Source organism: Pygocentrus nattereri, chromosome 3 (genome assembly GCF_015220715.1).
Source record: "Pygocentrus nattereri isolate fPygNat1 chromosome 3, fPygNat1.pri, whole genome shotgun sequence".
Lineage (NCBI taxonomy): Eukaryota > Metazoa > Chordata > Actinopteri > Characiformes > Serrasalmidae > Pygocentrus > Pygocentrus nattereri.
Genome location: NC_051213.1, coordinates 44,921,427 through 44,942,228, shown reverse-complemented (window position 1 = coordinate 44,942,228; position 20,802 = coordinate 44,921,427). Strand labels below are relative to the sequence as shown.

At 42.9% G+C, this 20,802-nt stretch overlaps 1 protein-coding gene across 2 annotated transcripts in view; it reads right to left on the bottom strand.

Moving 5' to 3' along the window:
• The window catches only part of atp8b2 (ATPase phospholipid transporting 8B2), a 95,894-nt gene that overhangs the window by 35,336 nt on the left and 39,756 nt on the right, over positions 1-20,802 (bottom strand). For both annotated transcript variants that reach the window (XM_017702113.2, XM_017702110.2), the window contains 10 exons: positions 19,260-19,373; positions 18,177-18,275; positions 17,419-17,480; positions 17,194-17,266; positions 15,795-15,865; positions 11,089-11,168; positions 8,797-8,955; positions 8,631-8,719; positions 6,045-6,241; positions 1,218-1,426 (listed from right to left, as the gene is read on the bottom strand). In XM_017702113.2, the coding sequence (XP_017557602.1) occupies positions 1,218-1,426; positions 6,045-6,241; positions 8,631-8,719; positions 8,797-8,955; positions 11,089-11,168; positions 15,795-15,865; positions 17,194-17,266; positions 17,419-17,480; positions 18,177-18,275; positions 19,260-19,373 (1,153 nt within the window). The remainder of the gene's footprint in view (positions 1-1,217; positions 1,427-6,044; positions 6,242-8,630; positions 8,720-8,796; positions 8,956-11,088; positions 11,169-15,794; positions 15,866-17,193; positions 17,267-17,418; positions 17,481-18,176; positions 18,276-19,259; positions 19,374-20,802) is intronic.

The window sequence follows — 20,802 nt, the reverse complement described above, 5'->3', positions numbered from 1 at the left end:
GCAAAACATTCCTAAAATTCCTGGGACAGCAGCCTGTTTACCACTGTGTTACATCATCTGTTCTTTTAATAACACCTAATAAATTGGGAACTGAAGACATGAATTCAGTTTTGTAAGCATACATTTTTTTACCATTCTTCTGTTATACGAGTCTTTAGTTGTACAACCATACAGGGCCTTTGTTGACAGGTGTTTGGAAGCTGTGGACATATGGCTTTCACTGTGCATAGTACAGTCTTAACTTGCATTTGTGGATGCAGCATTCATTCTTAACAGCAGCTTGTCAAAGTCTTCCTGAGCACACATTGTGATGTCCAGCACAGAAGCATGCAAGCTTTTATCACAGTCCAGTCTGATGGGTCAAAAGTCATGGGCTTTAATTTGTGGTTTTTGGCCTTTTTCTTCATGCACAGAGATTTCTCTGAAATCCGTAAAACTTTGAATGATATTACACATTTTTAGTCCTCAAGGCCCAAAAGAGTGCAGACTTCAGCACACTGCATCATTAAACACACCTGATTCAGCTCATCAGCTAATTAGCAAGGCCTTCATGACTTGAATTCAGAGCATTAGATGAGGGCAAACGCTAATCTCCACAGCACTTAGGCCCAGAAGGTCCCCAGTTTGACGTACCTGCTGTAGAAAGTATTATTTTTATACTGATGTTTTGATTTTTGGTAAAGTGGCGGGCCTCATCCTCACTCATAAAGAACCTGGCGTTTCCTGAATGCTCCTTTTATACCCAAGCATGACTGCATCATCTGTTAAAGATGTTTTCTGAACATTTTACAATGGTGCTGGTCCTAAACTGCCCCTGTTTTTAGAACAGGTTGCAGGCATCAATTTCAGAATGAACATTTACTTACAAAAAAACGATGTAAGTTTATTCAAATACAGGTGAAATTAGATTTATACATCACTGCTTTCTGTTTTCATTTACATTGTACCTACAGACCCAACATTTTTGGAACTGGGTTTGTCCAAAGTGCATGGCTAAATTATCACACACCTCAAACTATGTTGGGGTCTTAACTAATTGAATAGACGTGTGGACGTGTTTTCTGATACTTTGGTATCTATAAAAATGGACGAAATGCACCAAACAAGTTTGCATCTTGACCAATAAACTTTGCTTGGGGAAGGCTTTTGTCTCACCTGTCACTTTAAGAGTGAATGCATTTGCATGGGAACCACATTACCATATACGTGTCTCTCACCGTAGGCGCGTCCGTTGATGGAGCACTTGTTAAAGGTCATGATGTTTTGGGTGAGAGTTCCGGTCTTGTCACTGAAAATGTACTCCACCTGGCCAAGCTCTTCATTTAGCGTCGTGCTCCGGGCCTCGGCTGGCGTGCTGCTGCGGTTACAGAACATCCGACGGTCCCAGTTTATAAAGTAACTGTGACACAACCGAATCACCTCCACACTAAAATAATGAGAGAGAGAGAGAGAGAGAGAGAGAGAGAGAGAGAGAGAGAGAGAGAGGAAGAGAGAGAGAGGAAAAGAGAGAGAGACAGAAGAAAGGGAGCATAAAGTTTAGCTACATAACAACCCCAGACTTTGATGTGGCACATTCAAACAGGCACTTCTACAAGCTTGTAGCTCTGAGGGGTTTTGCAGCACAGCTGAGTCAGACAATGAAACAGCACTTGATCTGTAAATGTACAACACAACATCTGGTTTAAAGCAATAGTTCGGCGATAAATAAAACTTCCAGAAATGTCACTCCAGCCAAGTCTTACAGCTTCAGTGCAAATAATAATACAATAACTACACCACACATGCTGTCACTGTCAAGACAAAACCTTGTCCCAGTCCCATTTCCCCCTCACCCCTACCACCTAACCCTTAACCCTGCATTTTGCTCAGTCGTGTCCAGGGGTAGGGTGTCCTGATTTCTGCCGAGACAGAGAGGTAGGGCGAGTGTTAGGGCCCTCCAAACTAAGGCTTTTCCAGAGGCACACTTTAAATCGAGTGTTTAAGAAAAACCGGCAAGAGGGACCAAAGAAACATGCAAACGTAAGAACGATCTCAGTTAAAAATGATATCCATTTCAACGTATTATGGTCCTTTTCTTCATAACAAGCATGAAAAAAAAAATAGTAGAATGCTAACGTCTCGGTAAATTTCCAGTGCCACCTTACGTGGTGCCACCATTTAAGGTGGAATGTAAAAACTTGAACAAGAAGCTGGAGAATAGCTGACCTCAGTTTCATATCACCTACTCCTAATTCTTCAGTGATAATAAATAATTGCCTCCCTCTTTGAAGGCACATGATGCCCTAAATGTAACTAAAGCCCAGCAGTGAGGAGCTGAACTTCACCCTCCTCTGCGGTCACTGCAGACGGGCAGCGTCGCCTACAGAGCAGCGCTGGTAGCTCTTAATGAAGTGATGCTCTTTATTTGAGGGTCCCATTTCGTAGGGAAGAATTCAGCCACTACCCCTTGTAACTCATTGCAAGTTGCCACTCGAAAACAAGGGGTAGGGGTAAAAACAAGAAATGGGACTGCGCCCTTGTCTGTCCATTTTTGTTGCTTCATTCTGATGCACTTTGGAATCTCTGTCTTTTACACTGTGTCAGAATTTCACCATTCCAATAGAAATGGCTTGAAATACATAATTACCCCGTTTACTTCTATTAGAAGTTAAAAACGTTTATAAGTTACTTTTTTAGAGATACATGGTTCTGTTCCAACAGTGACGATATGTTAGCTACAGTCTGGGTAAACATGACTTTTTCCCAAAATATCTCTTTAATAGGACCAGAAAACTTAAATAGAAGAAACACTGAAAAAATCACATGGGGTATTTTAGCTTAGCACTGTGTCATTGTAATGCTCAGTGCTGAGCTGCAGCTGGACCGGAATGGGTTCAGTTAGATGGGTTCAGTTACTAAACTGCGGTTAGTAGGGCTGTCCCCTCAAAGGTACTTTTCAGACATGTGTGTAACCTCATATTTATACCCCAGGTACATAGGAAATGGCCACAGACAACAGTTCCTGAACATCAGGAGAAATAAAAAGAAAGCTCTCTTCCACGAAGACGTACATTGTTTTGGTTTTATTTAAAATATTCTTTAGGGGTTCCAATAATTTTGCTCCATATGTTCTCTAAAATAAAGCCAGACTCATGTTAGGATGCTTTCTATCAGATAAGCAGTAAACTCTTCCTCATTCATATTCTCATTTGAATCATTATGCTCCTTTTCTATTTTAGGGGCTTTTTCCCCAGTTTTTAGGGGTGCCAATAGTTCTGGAGCTGACTGTATATACTGTGAAACAGAAGCTTCCATGTAGCCACTTTGGACAGGCCCTCTTGTGGCCATTCAGCTGACAGAATGGAAATGGAATGAGATGTTTTTCATCTATTTGGGCTTGTAGCCCAAAGTCTCAAAGCTCCAGGATAAAACCAATATTCCCCAGTTAAACTCTGCTCAGTTGTGACACTGTTGTCTCTATGTGTGTGAATGATGTGACTCTGTGGTGGGCTGCTCGCGAGCAATGAGGGGTGAAGTGGGATGAACCCTGGGATGAACCCTGCTCTGACCAAGCCAAGATAAAATACATCTGTTGCGATAAAAAATAGCACTTATGAAGACGAAAATCCAGTTTGCTTCAGATTTTCTAAAACACACACATTTTTCAATGTATTTTCTACATTACAGTAGAAAAAAAATGAACAGCTGAACTGAGGACGGGTTAAGCAACACACAAATGTTTGGTTTAGTAGCCTAATAGATCAATGCTTTCTTCTACGGCATTTGATAAATAATGTATTATTATAAGAAAATGGTTTGGGTTTTTTATTGAGTTTTGTTCACAGGAAATAGTGAGCACTAGGGGGAAAAGGGGGTTGGAGTAAGGGGTTAAAAAAATGCACAAATATAGATACATGTGTACCAAAGCCACCTTTAGTACAGTGATAATAATACAACAAGAACATCTATACACAACTTCCAATGGCAGATGCCATTTCAGCCCAAGCTTGTATCATCTCTGATTGGCCCTCGTTCATCAAAATGTGTTTAAAATAAAATGTATTGCATGTTAGCATTTTGGGAGGTAGTCCTGGGTGGATTTGGGTGGTATTAGTTTATTATTAGTCAAGAAGCCGAAAGTCTTTCAGTCCACAGAAAAAAATTCTTATTCAGGGACAGCCCTATCAGTTAGAGCTTGTTTGGAAGGGCTGGGTTGGGTCCAGTAGTTAAGAAGAACTTTGTGGATTATGTGGTAAATGGGGGCACTGGTGTAGGACAGGGGGCAAGGGGACGCTTACCTGCCCGAGAAGATCTGAGGAGAACATGAAAACAACAAAAGAAATAAAAACAAATAAACAAAACTAACAAATAAGCAGTGCACTCTAAAAGGATGTTCAGAATTTAAAATCAAAAGAAAGATTATTATAACCCTACAAAAAAAACATAAAAAAATGAGGGATGCATCAATGCCATTTTTCAGTTGATAGCGTAAATGAGTGATATGTACCTTAAAAGTTAAATCACTCAAATCTAGTTGATACTAGATACTAGATACTAGTACATTTCATAGTTTTGATCCTCATCTGTCTCTTTCAACAACAGTCTCTGTAGCACAGCAGCAGCAGGAATCACATCAGAGGCTAATGCTTTCGAGGAGCTCACGTTTTGAGCTTTGACTCTTGAATGTTCCCTAAGACCAGACACACTGTGCGTGACTCACACTGTATGTGACTCACACTGTATGTTTCAATATACCAGCATGTGATGATAAAGCCTGTAATTGACTCAAACTTTACAACTGGCATGCTACATTAAACGCAGACAGCGCTCTCTATAAACAACCTCCAATAAAGCTGTTTTATTCAAAATAACATGCTGCTTGCATAAGTACTGAGCTAACATGTTGAGAAACTGAGCTACAGCAGCTTCGCTAACTTTGCGCACCGAAACTAAACCCGGGAGGTGACGTAGAACAATTCAGCCTCTCTACAGTCTATTTTACAAAGACAATAAAAAAATGAACATCTTAAAATTTATACCTCACAATTCTATTCAGTTAAACAGAATGTATGACATATAGAGGTTTGGTAGCAACTGTCAACTTTTTGTGGCCTCCATTTTGCTAACCTACAAGTGTTCACCAGTACTGGGGAAGCAGTTGTGATCGTTTCTGTATGCTAAATAACAGATCGCAGTGCATGTCTAGCCGGAACATACCACAGCAGAATGTTTAAAGTGACCAACAACTGTGTGGAATAAACTAGTTCAATTGAGCCCATTTAGAATACATCTTCTATCCGATCCAACGAGGCGGGTAATCCAGTAAATAAACTGCTAAATAGAAGAATAAAAACCATATAAACGCCTGTATCTTATTACATTCCCTGATTACATTTAAGTACGTTTTGCGCATGCTCGTCACGTTTTCATAGTGAACGTTTATATCGTTCCAACATGGCAGGAGCTGAAACTGGTCTGCAGAGGAGACGAAGTTCATGCTCTGATCTTTAAAATACGGCGGTGGGACAGACGCCCAGCTTATGTGTCTCAGAAAGCGGCGTCTTCCTCTTGGCCTTCTTCAATAAGGACATGTGAAGAACGTTTTCTTGAGTGTGACATCATTTTAATGTCGTTAAAAACACAAGCACTGCTCACTGCTGCTCATCTCACTCTGACTCAGCTCATGTGATACTCATCGTCATGGTACCATCAACACCAAGTGGTTCTCTAGGCATGCATGGAATTTTAGATCGGGTTACTTGTAGTGTGCATGTAAATGGAGATTTTCATCAAATTATTCAGGACAGTGTGCATATGAACACCTCAGTATTCAGTCGTATCGCATATAAACACAGCCACAACCTCATTGATGGCCAACTGGAGTTTTCTGTTCATTAGTGTGGCAGCGTACACTAGTTTTACATCACATAGTACCAGGTGGTATCAGATGGTGGTATCAGCACATTATTGAGCCGATAACAGTATCAGTACCGATGCATCCCAAAAATGAATAAAAAAAAAGCGAACATATTTCCTCTCTAGCTTCTTCCATCAGTGCGTCCTACCTGACGTAGAGGGAGATGGGTACCACGGTGTTGAGGATGATGACATACGACCAGAAGGAGAGGAAGGCTGAGAAGAGGAAGTTGTCAACAGGAGGGTCCCATGGGAGATAACTCTGAAACAGAAAGCCCACCTCTCTCTCCCACACCGCATTCCCTATGGCCAAGATCACCCCCATACAGACCAGGAAACCAAAGATCTAAGAGAGAGATATGGCCAGAAATTAGGGGCGACAAAGATTACGAAAGATGAGGACATGTCCATTAAAGCAATAGTTGGGCTATACAAATTCACACAGTAATCCATGTTTGTGTAATGCTGCTAACAAGCAATGGAAGCTTACATTAGCATCATGAAATTTCAATGGATAAGAGTAGGTCGTACAGGTCACACACTGAAATGTGGTGTGTGTGCCCTGCTGCGAGGCACCCTGTAAAGCCTCAAACAGTGATTTAAAAGTCAGAGGTGTCAGGTTAGATTTTGTGAGAGTTTTTCAGACAATGTCGTACGTCTTTTCGCATTAACGTCACAAGCACAGGCTGAAAAAGAAGCTCCGGCCCAATGTTTAGGTTTTCTCTCGTCATCTCAAGGCTTGACTACTGCAACTCGCTTATGGCTGGTCTTCCTCTGCAGGCCATCAAGCCTCTGCAACTCATCTAGAATGCAGCAGCACGGCTCGTCTTCAATCTTCCTAAGTTCAGCTCGGCTTGACCCGCCATTCTTCAAGACGCGTGTGTGGAAGACAAGCGTCAAGACTTTTCTCTGTACTGGCACCCAGGTGGTGGAATGAACTCCCACTGGCTGTCAGAACAGCAGTCTCTTGCGGTCTTCAGACTGAAGACACGTCTCTTTATACAGCATTATGTATTCATCGTAATGTATTGTACTATCCATCCATCCATTTTCTAAGCCTCTTCTAAGGGGTGCTGGAGCCTATCCCAGCGGTCATTGGGCAGAAGGCAGGATACACCCTGGACAGGTTGCCAGTCCATTGCAGACTCTCTCACTCACACACACACACACACACACACACACACACCTAGGGGCAATGTAGCATGTCCAATTGGCCTGACTGCATGTCTTTGGACCGTGGGAGGAAACCGGATTTCAAATTAAGCATTTCAAAATGCTTAATCCACAACTTTATTTACACTGAAACAAAATATGAAACATTTGAAGCCATGCTGAATGAGACTTTAACACAGGTCAAGCCAAGTGTGTGATAATTTAGTGATTATTTAGTGGTTATTTAACACCTCGACATAGCTTGAGGCAAATGAGTGATGATTAAGGCATGCAGTTTGTACAATGCTAGTTGGTGCTATTACTTGTTAGGCTTTTATTACTTGTTAGTGTGTTTACATGCACTCAATAATCCGATCATAATCAGATTCCTGCAGTTATGGTCATGTAAACACACACGTAATACTCTGATTTCTAAGAGCAGAGTAAGGTCTAGAGCTCCTATAAAGAGGCTGGATTTTAGCTCAGTCATCAGACTTCTCAGTGCTGTGAACTCTTACTCTGATTTCTTTTGGATTTCTCAGTCTGCGCGTGTGTGAAACAGATTTCCGGAAATAAGCGAGCAGCGCGGCTGTGAGATGGTGGCCACAGTGAGTGGCGCAACCGTCTGAGCGTTGGCCCCGTCATCAGGAGATCGCGAGTTCGATCCCCGGTGATGCTACAGCCGTCCATAGCCGGGAATCCAAGAGATCCAATTGGCCTCGCTCTCTCTGGGTGGGTAGGATGGCCCCCCCTCTCCTCCCATCACTCAATGTGATACTAGTCAGCGCAGGCGTCTGTTAGCTGACGTAACAGATCTGGTGGTTGGCGCTTTCCTCCGAGCGTGTTCACCTGTCCCGTGACGTTGCGTGAGCAGCAGTTCTTAAAGAAGCGGTGGCTGGTTTCACAGGTCTCGGAGGAAGCCTGTGCTGCCTTCACCCTCCTAGCACTGGTTGTATCGTGTGATTGGGGGAGTCCTAAGTAGCGGGTGGAATTGGAAACGACTAAATTGGGGAGAAAATTGGGTAAAAAAAAAAAAAAACATATTCTAGAATATGTATGTTCACATTTTCAGTTAAAGTGCTGCAATGTTATACAAAAAGCATGAAGTTGTCTCGTCTTGTTCTGTGAGTTTATTCGCCGATTGCAAAGCAGAAATCCGATTACTGCCTGACTCGTGTAGACCCGGAGTTTTCCCATCATCTGATTGCCCAAGTGCGTGTAAACGCGTAGATTGGATTACTGAGAAAATCTGATTTTGTGCATGTAAACATACTCATTTTTTCATTTGTATTATACAGCCAGCTTCAGCCAGCTAGCAATAAAACAAATAAATAAATAAATAATCACACATCCACCCTAAACTGCTTGTAGTTTTCAAAAGCTCCCACCATCTCCAAGATACATCATCTGAAATCATCTACACTAGAAACTCTCACTCTTGGGACCATTGTGGCACCAGTACAAAAGGCGAGTAGGCATGTGTACAACGGATGAAGTAACGACTACATATTTCATGTTGCCCTGAATGCCCCTTTAAAGGAGATCTGTACAAGCTGCGTGAGTACATGACAAAGTTTCCTTACCCACAGAACCAGTGTGTTCATCAGGCGGTCTATGCTGGTCCGCTTGAACTTTGTGCGTCCGCTGTTCTGCATCAGCTTCGTATCTGGTCCTGCATGGAAAAGAGACACTGTCAGCATCAAATGACGACATAAAAGGCTAATTACAAAATCACAGATGCACGCAGACCTGCGAATATGACGAGGCCGTAGCAGCTCTCCGTGTTGCGCAGGACGCAGCCCCTCAGCAGCATGTTCTGATTGCTCAGGCCGTACTTACACTCCCTCCAGTACAGAGTGCCACAGAAGCGGTCCAGCTTGTTATTGGGAGGCTCACAGACCACCTCTCCTACAGACAGACAGAGGACTTTACACTGGAGGGAATGTGAACAGGACACAATCGGAGTGGGCGAGATGTTAAACGCTACCGTGGTAAATTGCAGCAAGATATGCTTTTCTATGTATATCAGTGGTATCATCAGCACTGCTAGATCCATTTATCGATATTTTTTTAAAAAATGCTAAGTGACCATACACCATATGGTCAAATATACGTGGACACCCCCCAGGTGTATCAGCCACATCCATCGCTAATACATGCATAAAATCAAGCACATAGTCATGCAGTATCCATAGACATAAACACTGGGAGTAGAATGGGTCACACTGAAGAGCTCTGACTTTAAACACAGCATAACACTTATTACCATGCAAACTAACAGGGTGAGGCTGCTGGAGGTGCACAGTGGAAGAATGGTCTTTCCTTGCATCAGTCACTACAGAGTTGCAAGCGTCAGGAGCTCCATGAAATGGGTTTCAGTGGCTGAGCAGTTACACATAAGCCTAAGATTATTATGTGCAATGCCAAGTGTCGGATAGGGGGGTGTAAAGCATGATGCTGCTGGACTTCGCGGGTATGATGACTTACGCTTCACTCTCTGGCAGTCTGATGAATAAATCTGGGTTTGGCAGATGCCAGGAGTATGTGTGTGTGTGTGTGTGTGTGTGTGTGTGGGGGGGGGGGGGGGGGGGGCATTGCAACTTAATATTAATGCTCATAATTTTAATGTTAAACAAAAATAACATCTTTTTTTATTTTACCCAGTTTTCTCCCCAATTTAGTCGTCTCCAATTCCACCTGCTAGTTAGGGCTCCCCCAATCACACGATACAACCAATGCTAAGAGGGTGAAGGCAGCACAAGCTTCCTCTGAGACCTGTGAAACCAGCCGCCGCTTTTTTTCGAACTGCTGCTCATGTGACATCACAGGCAGCCGAACTCGCTCGGAGGAAAGCGCTGACCACCAGATCTGTTACGTCAGCTAACAGATGCCTGCGCTGACTAGTATCACATTAAGTGATGGGGGGAGATGGGGGGGCCATCCTACCCACCCAGAGAGAACGAGGCCAATTGTGCTCTCTTGGACTCCTGGCTACGGACGGCTGTAGCATCACCAGGGATCGAACTCGCGATCTCATGATGACGGGGCCAACGCTCAGACGGTTGCGCCACTCGGGAACCCCAAAAATACGACATCTTTAAGATGTTCATGTTCAAAACTGTCACATACCACAGTAATTAAGTCCGTGTGCATGTGCATGTCTAAGGTGCTATCTAAGGTTTCAGATATTCACCACAGACCACCTCACTTAAATATAGCTTTCTTTCTCACTAAGGCTTTACACGGAACTAAACTGCTTTTGCGCTGAATAATGGAAGGGGTCCTGCAACCTGCTTGAAACCCAGCTGCAACACCTATAGCCATCTAAACTTTGTGAAATAGTTCCATGTAACAGCCAATCAAAACGTTGATCACACATTAAATGACATCAAATTCAAACGCTTGGTTTCACTGGATTTAACACCTCCAAAAGCTCCGTCTCAGAATACGGGGCTACTGCAGCCTGATATGATGTTTTACAATAGTTTTGAGAAAATTTTGGCCTAAACTGTTTTGTAAAACACATTTTGCACACGTTGTGTGGCAAAATAGTTTTGGAAGACAAAAAAAAATGGCTATATTGGTGTTGAAGACATTACGACCCTTGGTTCCATTCACCACCACCGTAAAGAAATCGGTAAGTCGGTAAGTGAGTAAGTTTCTCTACACTAAACCACTGAAAACCAAACCACTCTGAAAGACTTTGTTTACAGCTTAACGATTGAATTACACCGAAATTTTGAAAAATCTATGGAATAGTAACAAATGCAATACATGTATATTGTCAACAGTATTCTGCTATTGATAATATGGTTTACAGGTAGGCACAAAATAGGAATCCTTGCTTAAATCTAACCAAAGGGCTTTTGAGTTGCTGAGCGAGAGCAGGAAGTGTGGGTGAGTGCAGAAACACCACCTCTCACTCTGCCGGTGCCGTTCAGCCGTGAAAAGGTCATGCATGTTTTATACACTGTGGCTCAGCAGGTCTACAGTACTGAGCTGCTCACAATCTCACATATGCACGTTTCAGAAGGTTCTCACCATCAAACTGAGCGAGGTGGTTAGGATCTCCCAGCTCGGAGGTCACAGACAGAGACTGACGCACCTTCATGTTCGTCTCGCTGTAATACATGACAAACAAACAGCGTGTTAAGACAAGGACCATGTTTACCACCAGTCTTTTCATGTGCTTTGAGTATCTGGATCATATCCCAACACTGCAACGGTGCCACTTTCTGCTGCGGTTTATTTTAGCCATTCCTTGCTTTTCTCCCAAGGGCTGATCACATGGCTAGCAGATGTCCATCAATTACTGACTGTAGACCTTTCCTTCAATCTAACAACAGAGAGCCAGATTCACCAAACACACTGGGAGATGTATTGGGACATTAAGCATAAAAAGCTTAGTGGTAACACACTTGGTGGCGGATAAACAGAGAGCGCGTTTACATGCACTTAATATAGAAACTCAGATTTTGTCAGTAACCCGATCAACCCGTTTACATGCTCTTGAGTAATCCGATAATGGGGAAACTGCGGATCAATAAGATGCTTTACAACCAGCCAATAAACTTGTAAACATAATGTAAATCTTGCTGTTTTCATTGTTAAACATCACCTTACTTTGCCTGAAAATATGAACATCCATCATCTAGAAGATGAAGAATATTTAACCCCTTTATTTCATGTTTGGTTTCAGTGTTTTGCTGCGTCTCACAACACCCACCGTCTGGTCTGGTGCATGCGCAGCCTGAGAAATCCGAAAGAAATCAGAGTAAGAGTTCACATGCACTGAGAAATCTGATTACTAAGCCAAAATCAGACTTCTTAATCAGATTTCTAGATTGGGCTCTGCGGCTTACGTGACCATTTGAGTAATCGGATGAGCAGAAATGATTGAGTTCATGTATACGCGCTCAAAGGTTACCACCTGTGTTTGAGTGATATGAGGCTGCTTTTCCTTCATTGACGTGAGCCGGTAGCAACTCAATACAACACAATCCCGCCAACAAATCCTCTGAGGGTTATTTTCACCAGTAAACCTTTTAACTGCTGTTGTGGGAGAACACAAGAAGGAAGAGGACTTGCTTGAGCAGGATTTCAGATCAGCAGATTTAACTGATTCTAATTATACGCTGATTGATTTATAATTGATTTTATTAAGTGATACTTTTTTTTTTTTGATCCCATAACCGGGGAAATTCCACCTCCGCTTTTAACTCATCCGTGAAGTGAAACACCACATAAACATAAACACACACACTAGGGGGCAGTGAGCACACTTGCCCGGAGCGGTGGGCAGCCCTATCCACGGCGCCCGGGGAGCAGTTGGGGGTTAGGTGTGTTGCTCAAGGACACCTCAGTCATGGACTGTCGGCCCTGGGGATCGAACCGGCGACCTTCTGGTCACAGGGCCAGTTCCCTAACCTCCAGCCACGACTGCCCCGACTATTGCAAGACGTTTTATCTTTTAATCCTATTTTTCAACGTACAATGGGTTTTTAAAAAGGAATTCAATTCAAGCATGTACATTAAATTTAATTCAAATAAATACATTTGATTCATATGATCAAGAAAATGGGAAAACTGTTACAGTAATCCTAATGAAGCTGAAAACAGCTGAAACTCTTACCAATGGGAAATAAAATAGTAAATATTTTGTGCCAGAATATAATTCTTCTTATTAAAAGTGGTATTATATAGGGTTTCATTATAAATGTCATCAAGAATCTTTACCGCACAGTTCACTTTCATTTGCCATCACTTCCTTCCTTAAAATGTTTTTACTTCTGTTTCTTCCATCATATCAGTGCATGGGTCTTTAGTATGTATGGGCCCATTTACATGTCGATTTTGATTGGCTCATGCCAATATTGCTGAGCACACTATCTACTTTATCTCCTGATTTTTCTGACAGTTTATAAGCACTTTTTTAGTAAATTACAGAATATACGTTGAATTACTCGGCTTCCTGTTGAAGTCTCAATTCAAAACGTTTTCCAGGTCGCTGCAGCTGATTCCTCAAGCCAGCGAAGCTAAAAGTCCCTTTGTCCTCAGATGGTGAATAATAAGGGAGCTGAACTAAACTAAGAACGGTGGTGTTTATTAGAGCGAGGCGTACTCTGAGAAATCAGGCTACCTGCTGAAGCTGAACTTGAACTGGTGTTCTTCTCCATATGCAGTGTAACAGGAGCGCTGTGACTGTATGACTTTTAACAAACACAATTAAAAGACTATGCTAACAAAATTACCCCCGATTCTTGTTCTTCATCTATGCCCCCCACCCCTATATGACCAAGTCACACCCACCATACACTATATGGCTAAATGTACGTGGACATAATAACCTCCACTCTTCTGAGAAAGCTTTCCACAAGATTTTTGAGTGGGTCTGTGAAAAACTTGACTATTCAGTCAAAAGAGCATCCCAAAAGGTGATCAGTGGGGTTGAGGTCAGGGCTCACTCTGTGCACAGGGACACAGGGACATTCCCCCTTGTCTAAGATGTCTTTGTATGCTGTAGGATTAACTCTACCCTTCAGTGGAATTAAGTGATCCACACCCTGAAAAACAGGCCCAGCTCATTATCCCTCCTCCACCAAACTTTACTGTTGGCACTATGCGTTCTTGTATGTGGCGTTCTCCTGGTATCCACCAATCCCAGATTCATCTATCAGACTGCCAAGTAGTGAAGCATGATACAGCGCTCCAAAGTCCAGTGGTGGCGAGCTTTACGCGCCTCCAGCCGACACTTGGCATTGCACATAGTGATGTTGAGGAACATTGATCAGGCATAACATTATGACCACCTCTTTGTTTCTACATTCACTGTCCATTTTATCAGCTCCACTTACTGTATAGCTGCACTTTGTAGTTCTACAGTTACAGACTGTAGTCCATCTGTTTCTCTGATACTCTGTTAGCCCACTTTCACCCTGTTCTTCAGTGGTCAGGACCCCCATGGACCCTCACAGACTACACCTCACAGGTACTATTTGGGTGGATCATCATCACTGATGTGATGGTTGTGTGTTAGTGTGTGTTCCGTTGGTACGAGTGGATCAGACACAGCAGTGCTTGTGAGTGAGTTTTTAAACACTCTAATGTCTGTCCACTCTGACACTCCTACCTTGTCAGTCCATCTTGTAGATGTAAAGTCACAGACGATAGCTCATCTGCTGCTGTACAGTATGAGCTAATCATCCTCTAGTCCTTCATCGGTGGTCACAGGACATTTTTGTTTGGTGGACTATTTTCAGTTCAGCAGTGACTGGGCAGTCGTGGGCTGGAGGTTAGGGAACTGGCCCTGTGACCAGAAGTTTGCTGGTTTGATTTAATTGAATTTAATGTACATGCTTGAATTGAATTCCTTTTTAAAAACCAATTGTACATTGAAAAATAGGATTAAAAGATAAAACGTCTTGCAATAGTCGGGGCAGTCGTGGGCTGGAGGTTAGGGAACTGGCCCTGTGACCAGAAGGTTGCCGGTTCGATCCCCAGGGCTGACAGTCCATGACTGAGGTGTCCTTGAGCAAGACACCTAACCCCCAACTGCTCCCCGGGTGCTGTGGACAGGGCTGCCCTCTGCTCTGCATACACTAGTGTGTATGTGGTGTTTCACTTCACGGATGGGTTAAATGTGGAGGTGGAATTTCCCCAGTTGTGGGACTGAAAAAGTATTACTTAACTTCAGCAGCACTGCTGTGTCTGATCCACTGCATCACACACTGACACTCCACCACCCAAATAGTACCTGATCTGTGAGGGTCCATGGTGGTCCTGACTACTGAAGAACAGGGTAAAAGGGGGCTAAAAAGAAACAGATGGACTACAGTCTGTAACTGTAGAACTACAAAGTGCAGCTATACAGTAAGTGGAGCTGATAAAATAGACACTGAGTGTAGAAACAAGGTCATAATGTTATGCTTGATCGGTGTATGTGTGCAGCTGCTCAGCCACGGAGAATGGAATAGACCCATTTCATGAACTTTCCTGACACTTGCTTGCAGAGGCAGTTTGGAACTCTGTAAAAAGTGATAGAGGATAGGCCATTCATACGTATGACATGCTTCAGCACTCTGTGAGTCTGCGTGGTTTACCGCTTCGTGGCTGAGCCACTGTTGCTCTTAGACACTTCACTTTCACAACAACAACACTTATAGTTGACAGGAGCAGATCTAGCAGGACAGAAATTTCACAAGCTGACTTGCGGCAAACGCGGCATCTACGACAGTGCCATGTTTAAAGTCACTAAGCTCTTCAGTATAACCCATTCTACTGCTAATGTCTAAGTAGACTGCATGGCTATGTGATTGATTTTATATGTATCTGTTAGTGTGGCTGATATCTGAACCTGAACGCCTGAACTCAATAATTACGGGTGTCCACATACTTTCGGCCACATAGTGTACAATACGCAGCATTTTAATGCATGACAGCAATGACTACTGCAGGAGGCTAATTACTCTAAACAGCTGTCTTCTTGTCAACATCGTAAAGCTGGAGTAAGGAAATGAACAGTGGCATGCACAATCGTTGATTTTCTTTTCAGTAGAACACAGGCTTTGGTTATTGTTCGTAAGATGATTTACATCTGCTAATTTCTGATTTTAATTTGATTAACCAGATTAATCAGGTCCCAAATGCAGATACAAGTCACATGAAATGACCGGGTATAAACCAGGTCAAACTCGAAATTTTCAATGGTGTTTTCATCAAACAAATCAAGAACACGGCAAAATTCGTACCCATCCAGTTCCGCCGTCTCAATGTAACACAAGCCATGAGGTTCGCTGCTGGACAACAGGAGCAGGTCAGCCTACAAAACAGACACACAATTTCTGATCACTGTTCAGACATATACCTGTTTATAGGTACACTGTGTGTCCACATGTTCGTAGGCACTCACTAGTCCAAACTTTCCTCTGAAATCAAAGGTATTAATAACGGGTTTGTACTCTCCTTGCCTCAGTACCAGCCTCTACTCTTCTGGGAAGGACTTTCCACTAGATGCTGGAGGACTGCTGTGAAGGTTTGATAGCGTTCTGCCCCAAAAGCATTTGTGAGGTCAGATGCTGATGTTGGATGAATAGTTCTGGATCACTCCAACTCATCCCAGAGGTTTTAGACTTCATAAGTCCAGTTCCACTGCTCCACAGCCCAGGGTTTTATACATGTCTAGCTAACAAGTAATGGAAACTAATTTACCCCATCTCCCCTTTGATGTGGTAAATGTGGTAAATCAGCCAAGCCTGTTCTGTCTAGTTTTACACTGGAGCTATAAGGCTAATACAGCTAACAAAAGACATAACAAATACAATTTAGAGTTCTTTAGAAGTCAACATTATAAAGCGATGTCAAATTTAATAAAAGATTTGAGGCAAGTGCATGATGATTTCGGCAACAGTAATTGTTGAGCATGAGCTTCACTTGATGTTATCTACATTAGCCTCGTAATAAGTGAAAAATAAAGACAAAGAAAAACATCAGTTGCCAAACTAAATGAGTAGTATGTGGGAGGAAGAGGGAGAATGGCACTTGTCTGCCTGCATTGTGCCAAGTGTAAAGTTTGGTGGAGGGGGGATTATGGTGTAGGGTTGTTTTTCAGGAAATGGGCTCGGCCCCTTAGTTCCAATGTAAGGAACTCTTCAGCACCAAGAGACTTTGGACAATTTCAGTTTCCAACTTTGTGGGAACAGTTTTGGGACGGCCCCTTCCTGCTCCAACATGACTGCACACCAGTGCACAAAGCAGGTCCATAAAGACACGGATGAGTCAGTTTGGTGTGGAAGAACTTGACTGGCCTGCACAGAGTCCTGACCTCAACCCAACAGAACACCTCTGGGATAAATTAGAGTGGAGACTGTGAGCCAGGCCTTCTCGTCCAACATTAGGGTCTGATCTCACAAATGTGCTCCTGGAAGAACGGTCAAAAATTCCCATAAAAACACTCCTAAACTTGTGGAACGCCTTCCCAGAAGAGTTGAAGCTGTTATAGCTGCAAAGGGTGAGCTGACATCATAATAAACCCTATGGATTAAGAATGGGATCTCACTCAAGTTCATATGCGTGTGAAGCCAGACAAGCGAATACTTTTGGCAATACAGTGTAGATGATGTCATTATGAACGAGAGGAGGAAGACTTACTGCCACAAACTGGTTGTTCTCCAGCTTGATGATGTCACCCACTCTCACATTCATCCACTTCTCCTTCTGTAGACTGCATCAGGTAGAGAGACAGAAAAAGAGAACGACAAAATCTTAATTATATATTAGGATAAATATAATAAAGCATGTGGTAAGGAAATTACTGAAGAGTTAGGTAATAGATCAAGAGCAGATGAACTGCTGGAAGCCCTGTGTGATACTCACATGCCATTGATGAGCACCTGAGACTGGCGGTTATTCACCTGGTTGTCACTCTTGTGACGGAACTACAGCAGAGACAGACAGATGTAAATATTCTTTACATGAATCTTTGCATGTGTTACTTATACATATATTCAGGCTGTCAAAGTCAATATGTAAATAGTGTGTTAACACAATAAACTGGGGATAAATCAATGAGCAGCAAACAAACAAAAGCAACTGCGAAGATGATCTCCAGTTCCCGTCGAGAGCCTCCACTGTAGCATGTTGTATCATGGAGGAGCAAAACCACTGACTGTATATATGACACATATGATAAATAGGCTCATTTGTTGGAAAATGGAGCCATTGTTGCTTTCACTGGATAAAAATCCAGCGGATATTGATGTGATTTTCATGGACAGGTTCACATGAGCCCTGTGTTCAAATACATTTAGATGAAGTGTACACTCACCGGCCACTTCATTAAGTACACCTCGTCGTATCTACATTTACTGGCCATCTTATCAGCTCCACTTACGATGTAAGTGCACTTTGTAGCTCTACAGTTACAGACTGTAGTCCATCTGTTTCTCTGCATACTTCGTTACCCCCCTTTTAGAATGTTCTTCAGTGCTCAGGACCCCCACAGGACCACCACAAAAGGGGCATAATTTGGGCGGTGGATAATTCTTTTAGATAATTCGTTTAGTTACAATAAAATGCCCTGTGTAGTTATGTTGAGTAAGTGAGACAGAGAGAGATAGAAGAGAGACACTCACATAGTCATCAGTGGCATCTTTGACTGCAGTGATGCTCAGCACCAGTACTAAAGGCACTATAGTGGTGAACCAGGACAAAGAGGAAATCTGAGGAATCAACTGAGAGAGGGAGAGCAAGAAAGAGAGAGAGAGAGAGAGAGTAATTGAGTTCCCAAGCAGAACAGAAAGACCCAGAGGAAGGTGGTTTAGCCAAAAATATCGAACTGAAACAATTCCCCCTCCTGGTGGGCAGAACTGACTTCACCTCAAATGTAGTCAGTTCTACCCATACAGAGAGCGTGAGGACAATTATGCTCTCTTAAACTTCCAGCCACAGATGGCTGGGACATCGCCGGACATCAGTAAGAAAATTAGTATATAGGACAACGTGCTTCTGCAGACAGTGTCCTTGCCTGTCCTGCTCTGCGTGGTGTAAGATAATGCTGCCACTAGCACTAGCACTGTCTCGTCTCACCTACCTAACCCCATCTGCCGCTCTCCTGTTACATAACATCTAGCTCTGGGCATGAGGGCTGGAGTCTGGGCCTGTCTGCATCAATTATTTCCACTGTTACAATCGATAACAAGATGCCAGCCTGTAATTTACCACCAGCTGACCTACAGAGTAATAACTCATTTGAGGCATATTCACACAGAGTCTGCATGTCAACACCAAACTGTCATTAGCATATCATTAGCATGACTGAAAAGCACCCACCACCCACACACGCCCCAGAAAAAACCCACAGCATGTAGATATGTGGCGTGTGTGGAGAGAACACATTACATGTGGTACAAATAAACATTCATTGCTGTAAAGGAAAAGCAGTTCAGTTCGCTAAAGGTGTGGTCATGTTCTTGAATGTACTCCGGACATTAGAAGAGCACAGACTGGAGGAACCTGGGGGCGAGTTTTAAAGGGGGCGTAACCTTGTTTCAACACAAACCAGCTGCAAAACCTTTTGAAGTTGTCTTCAAGACGTGTTTTTACGAGACAGCATCTAGCCCTGTGAGAACACGGCTGCATTCGCCCTTCGACACCTTATCAGCAAATATATATATATATATATATATATATATAAGCAAATATATAAATTGAGATACCTGCAGTATGAGAAGAAACAGGAAGTAGGTGTTGGCAACTTCCTGGAACTGCTCAAACAGGTTGACTGGCAGGAAGGTGATGATGTTGTACTTTGAGGTCATGATGCAGTTATTCTGAGACAGAGAAGGGGAGAGATAGTTGATTACATCGTCATGTACACAGAGTAAAATATTAAAATATTAATGTTATATTAAACACTCAGTAAAGCCAGAATAAAAAAAAAACAAAAAAAACAAAAATAAGACAGAAATACTGCTTAGCCACTGAATTCTGAGTACTGTGTGGGCGTGGTTCCAATAGTCTAATAACTGATGGACATCCCACAGTCCAACACTCTCAGCTAGTAATGCTTCCCAGGGCAGGATTCGCTTGGTTGTTAGCTTTTGTGTTTCTCTAGCTTGAACTGCAGCCACGTTCACATTACGAGCCTCATTGCTCAAATCAGGTTTTTTGCTCAAATCCGATCTCTCTGACTCGATGGTTCACCCTCGTTTAGATTTCAAATCTGACAATGTGAACGCACCGGCGTCCTGAAATGACCCTCACGCGCACATCCTACTCAGTAACGTCACGTGATTGAATCGCTGCATCATCAGCACAAGCTAACAAGCAGAACGAGCTTCGCTGAGAAGATCGTTAACTCTGATCAGCTCTCAGCTTCATTATTAGAGCCAGACGAAGGAGAAAAGGGTGAGATGAGCTGCTTTTCCACCGTTTACGGGCTTTAACTCCTGTTTGGCGCTGCTGCCATGGTAATGCTGAATGAAAAAACCACATGAATTCCGATCTGAATGTTACATTAAGGTCGCATGGCCACGACTCGGATACGTGTCTGATCTAGGACCACGTGAAAGTGGCTCAGGTCGGATTTGAAAACATCAGATCTGAGTCACATTAGGGCAAAAAATCAGATTTGTGCCACTTCAACCTGCTAATGTGAACGTAGCCTGAGAGACAATGGGAAATGCATATATTTGTTAAAGCTATGTGCGTGTGACAAACCACATCAGCCTTGTGGCTGGTGAGGGTAATGCACTAGCTAAGAATAGGACTGTCCAGCTTATCTTAAAAGAGGAGAATCTGGGCGGAATACACAGTCATTCATTGAACACTGGAATCTTATTCACTGGACATACACCCTACTTGCATATCGTGCCCAAACAAGAGCACGATTAACCTAATGTGAAGGAAAACATGGTTTAAGGTTCCATGGGGCTTCAAATGGTGCTTATCGACTGACATTCTTAGGGCGTCAGAAAACAAATAAAGTATAAAGTATATGGACACTCACTGACCACTACTAAAAAACTAGAAACGCCTCCCTTGTAGCTCCACCGTGCTGGTGTGCAGTTATAGATTCTAGCTCATCTGTTGATGCGCAGTGTTTGTTATCCATCTTCATCAATGGTCTGTTTCTGACAATTTGGGTCGTGTAACTACTATCTGGACAACAGTGGTTCTGTGGTCAGAAACGGACCAGTGATGGTTAATTGGCCAGTGAGTGGAAGGACAAAGTAGGGTTTTCCAACAAGTAAGCTTGTT